Genomic DNA, 5,141 nt, shown 5'->3' with positions numbered 1-5,141 from the left:
GGTTATTCTGTGGACTTTGGGGATTGAACCAAAAAACGTTGCACACCCTAGTCACTACCCTCTCCTAACCCCCCTCATTTAAATAATACTGTTAAAACAAACAGAATGAATGAAGGGCGTCATCCTACTCCATATCATGTCCATCCTGGCTCACCTGGAACCCTGTCCTTCCCCCCCTCTCTCCAGATCCTGGTGAACGTTGGGAACCACTTTGAGCAGGACAGCAGTGTGTTCCTGGCCCCGCGGAGGGGAGTGTACAGCTTCAACTTCCACGTGGTGAAGGCCTACAACCGACAGACCATCCAGGTACGGAGATGAGACGAGAGGAAACACTTGGAGTAGCGCATTAAAGAGTCTAGATCGACGCTAATTGTTGTAGTTATGTAAACCACACTTATTGGTGTACGAGCAGGCATGCATACGCACGCACATACGCCCACACACATGCACACACAGGCGCGCACGCATGCACACAGCTACATATACTTATAACACTGTGACGGGTTAAGACTAATTTAGTACAGGTAGCGCAGCAGTCACACAGAATAACACAGGGGAGTACTCTCAGCCTTTGCAGAGCATTTCAGAGAATCGATGGTTAAAAATACTTTTTTTTAAAACCACATTTAGTATGGGGTGGCACTTGGAGAGTTATGTTCCACCCCAGCCCCCCTGTGAAGATATGAATGGCATCTTCACTGTTTTAAACCATGTTTTAAAAGATGCACATATTCCTGTCTGGCTGTTAGCCGTAATAGTCTGCAGCTGTGGCTCATAGGCTGATTGAGCCACACCCATTCTGGTGCTCCTTAAGAGGGCCAGAGTTTTAGACTGGAGGGAGGCTTAAGTTGTGCAAGTGACTCGACGGGTGTGCGAGTTGTTTTAAGTAAAAATATGCTTTTTAACAACAACCATGTGCGTCGAGAAAACTCTTTTTCACACCCCCTAACCCTTGAATACGCCTCTGCTAACCTCTGCATGAAACTGTCTTGTCCTGCAGGTGAGCCTGATGCTGAACGGCTGGCCCATGGTTTCGGCCTTCGCTGGGGACCAGGACGTGACGCGGGAGGCGGCCACCAACGCCGGCCTGGTCATCATGGAGCGGGGGGACAAGGCCTATCTCAAGCTGGAGAAGGGCAACCTGATGGGCGGCTGGAAGTACTCCACCTTCTCCGGCTTCCTGGTCTTCCCCTTGTGATTGGGACCCCGGCTAGGCAGTGGGTCGACGGGACAGGCATGGATGGACGGATGTGTTGGGTGAGGGTGGGGAGGAGGGTGGCTGTCGACGGCCCGTTGGGGATGTGGTTGGTAGGGGTGGTGGGATGTTGGGGATGTGGTGGGTGGAGGGGATGTGTTGCTCTTTGGGCAGGTTGGTATAGCAGGGGTGTAACAGGTTGGAGGTGGTTGGAGCCCAGGTGGTTGGGTGGAGGCTTGTTGGCAGGTTTGGGTTTAATAGGGCGGTTGGGGTTGTTTGAGGGTCAATTGGTCAGGATGGTGCAGTCTGGGGCTGTTGGCAGAATGGGCGGGGTTGAGGGAGGTGGGCGGGTTTGGGGAAGGTTGGGTGGGTGGGTTCACATTGGGGGCGGGACAGGAAGTATGCAAGTGAGGGGAGGATGGAGAGCGGGCGAGGATGTTGAGGCCATGTCTGAAAACAGGAAGTGTTTGATGTGTTGCTTACCTGAAATATATTAGAGCACTGAGTAGATGTGCCGTGACCCAAAGGTGAATGTTTAAGCGGCAATACATTTTCAAATGTAAATGACCTGTGTTATGCTACCTTGGGAGTTAATTTGAAGCCGGACCTATGTAGCATTTATTAGCTTACGATACCACATAGACTTACGACACAGACAAGGGTTAAAAGTGGAAAACTATATTTGTTGTCACATTTAATGTCTTTACCTTGCATATGCATCTCTTATGGGGCCAGAAGATAAAATAACATAAATGTAATTACAATTTCTAAGATTTCATGACAGATATTTCAAAGTACCTGTAATTTAACACAAAAAACTCCTAATCCCAAAGGACCCCTTTCAGGGAAAATCTAGTGATTTTTAAAATTCAAAGCAAAATGTTATGGTTTCTCTGTTTCTGCTTCTTAGCAGACATATTTGAGATAAACACTGGATCAAATAATTCAGCAAATCAGATTTAATACTTTAGTATAATGGTTTACTTTGTGCAATTTCTGCTTAAATGCAATGAATTAGTCAGAGTATACGTTTTTTTTTTTTGTTACATTTTGTAAATTGTAAACTGAATTCCAGAATGTATCTTGCCTGTCTTTCCAACTGGATTTGTCCCAATGTTTCTTGTGTCTTATATTACATATTGCCTGTTATGAAAATACACTTTTACGATGGATTTGGATCTTGGGATAAATAAATCTAAAAAAAATCTACATAGATGTTAAAACAGTCGCCACTTGTCTTGTTTTTTCAAAATATACAAAGAAAAGGTGTTCCATGTTTTTCATCCAACAGTGAAAAACTTTTTCCTCAAACAAAAATTAAACACCATTATTTATTAAGTATTCATATCGTGTTCTTACATGTGGTCAATAGAGTACAGCATTGGTTCTACTGGTTTATAATTCTCTATTTGACCTGTTCTTGAATGGTGCAAATTTTCCTATCGTTTACCTTTCCCTCAAATGTTTTCTATTTGATACCAGAATTCTCCTCTAGGTTTCCTAGAAAACCCTCTCATCTCCCCATATTCTCCTCTGACTCTACCATAATCTCCTATGACTCCACCATATTCTTCCCTCATCCCAGCAGATTCCTCTCTCAATTCACCACATTCTCTCCTTATCCCAGCTTATTCTCCTATGACTCCACCATATTCTCCTCTCATCCCAGCAGATTCCTCTCTGAATCCGCCACATTCTCCTCCCATCCCACCGTATTCTCCTATGACTCCACCATATTCTCCTCCCATCCCACCGTATTCTCCTCTGACTCCACCATATTCTCCTCATCCCACCGTATTCTCCTACGACTCCAACATATTCTCCTCCCATCCCACCGTATTCTCCTACGACTCCAACATATTCTCCCCTTATCCCAGCAGATTCTCCTCTGACTCCACCATATTCTCCTCATCCCACCGTATTCTCCTACGACTCCAACATATTCTCCCCTTATCCCAGCAGATTCTCCTCTGACTCCACCATATTCTCCTCATCCCACCGTATTCTCCTACGACTCCAACATATTCTCCCCTTATCCCAGCAGATTCTCCTCTGACTTTACCAAATCGCTCCCCAGCAGCTGTTGGTAAATATAGCTCGGACCAGCAGGGTTTGGCGTGGGTTGGTTGGGCCGGGCCAGGAGCAGAACAGAGAGTTGCGGTGTGTGCCGGAAGCTCCTGGTCCCGGGAACCAGACAGATGGAGACGTTGGCCCGGGATCGGGCTGCACTCAGCAGGGTGTGCAATGCATAGAGTGCAGTGTGCCGTCCAATCCACTCATTTACACTTGTATGACCACAGCGGCCGCCATATATCACTCTCTCTGTATATCTTTCCATTTCATTCACTGTCTATTTCTCCCTCACTCAGTTGATCTCACTCTCTCTTTCTGTCTATCTCCATCTCTCTCTCTCTCTCTCTCTCTCTCTCTCTCTCTCTAGCTGTTCATTGCACTCTCTTTCTTTCTCTCTCTCACTTTGTCTCTCTTTCTGTCTCTCTCTCTTTTTTAATCTATCTCTCACTCGCTCTCACTCTGTCTACCTAGCTTTCTGTATCTCTCTAGCTCACTGTATCTCTTTCGCTCACTCTGTCTCTGTCTCTGTCTCTCTATCGTTTCTCCCTCTTTCTTTCTCTCTCTCTCAATTTAGTTCAATTGAATTCAAAGTGTTGGCAAAAACGTTCATTCACATTGCCAAAACATGTAAACACACACACACGCGCACACACACACACACACACACACACACACACACACACACACACACACACACACACACACACACACACACACACACACACACACACACACACATGCATGCACATACACACACAAACACCCCCCCCCCCCACACACACACACACACACACACACACACACACACACACACACACACACACACACACACACACACACACACACACACCTACCAACTCTTACTCTCTGGTACATAACTGCCTGATCTGCGGAGTCAGAATATATTTATATTGACTATCAATGAGAACCTGTGAAACATGTGTCCACAACCTGTGACCACATTCCTTTAATCACAATTAAAATGGTTGAAAACTATCAAAATATGTCTCTTTTATAATATGTCTAGAAGGTTACTGAGGATGGTATGGGTTCAAACTCCCATGTCCCCACTCTTGACAGGAACTCTTGAGTGGTAATAAGCCCTATCTGCCCTTTCATAAAAAGTAGGATAACACATTTTTATATGACACTTTGTATAGAAGCAACTGTTACATTTCTAAACTGAAAATTGATAGCATGTCTCAACGTGTCTAGTTTTTGTTAGGATTATGTTATGTTGATGATGGAAATCCAATGGGGTATAGGGATAAAGTTTGGTTCATGCTATAACCTATATACATACATACACATATGAGCCATAAACGATCCTGATATTATGGTGGTCATGGCCCATGGGGTCACAAATATATTTGTTGGATAAACAAAAAGGATCAGACATTACGGTTTTTATGTTATTTTTTTAATGTAATCTATTTATTCATATCTCATGATAATACAGTGAAATACAATCCAATGTCTGTTCACAATACTACACATAATGGCTTCATTCATTAACGTTTAGATGTTACTCTTTTTATTGGAACGGTAAGTTCATTTGAAAGATATATTTCAAATTGAACGAGCTATAGGTCATTAATGAACAAAAACATCATTGATCGTTCCTGGATCATCAGTAATTGATCAGCGCGCTCAATTGCTGTTATTGAGGACCTCAGCCAAATGATCTAGGCCGCATTCATTGTTTCCTCAACCTAACTACGTCCATTGCATAAGTCCCGCCCGGTTACGTCCTTATAATATGACGGAAACCTCCTTTAACCAATCTGGTGGCTATATGCTGCCGGCTCGCGTAAACCTCGGCCAATCAGCGCCCTGTGGCATTCGAGGGGCAAGCTTTCTACGCTTTCTGAGG

At 44.5% G+C, this 5,141-nt stretch overlaps 1 protein-coding gene across 1 annotated transcript in view; it reads left to right on the top strand.

Annotated features, from left to right (window-relative positions):
• Positions 1-1,245, top strand: part of cbln12 (cerebellin 12) — a 2,887-nt gene extending 1,642 nt beyond the window's left edge. Inside the window, exons 3-4 of the mRNA XM_056596306.1 lie at positions 187-306; positions 1,001-1,245. Coding sequence (XP_056452281.1) covers positions 187-306; positions 1,001-1,198 — 318 coding nt within the window. The 3' untranslated portion in view covers positions 1,199-1,245. The remainder of the gene's footprint in view (positions 1-186; positions 307-1,000) is intronic.
• Positions 1,246-5,141: the final 3,896 nt, after the last annotated feature.

This window comes from Gadus chalcogrammus, chromosome 8 (genome assembly GCF_026213295.1).
Source record: "Gadus chalcogrammus isolate NIFS_2021 chromosome 8, NIFS_Gcha_1.0, whole genome shotgun sequence".
Classification (NCBI taxonomy): domain Eukaryota; kingdom Metazoa; phylum Chordata; class Actinopteri; order Gadiformes; family Gadidae; genus Gadus; species Gadus chalcogrammus.
Note: the sequence above shows the minus strand (reverse complement) of the source record. Positions and strands in the feature narration are given on the sequence as shown.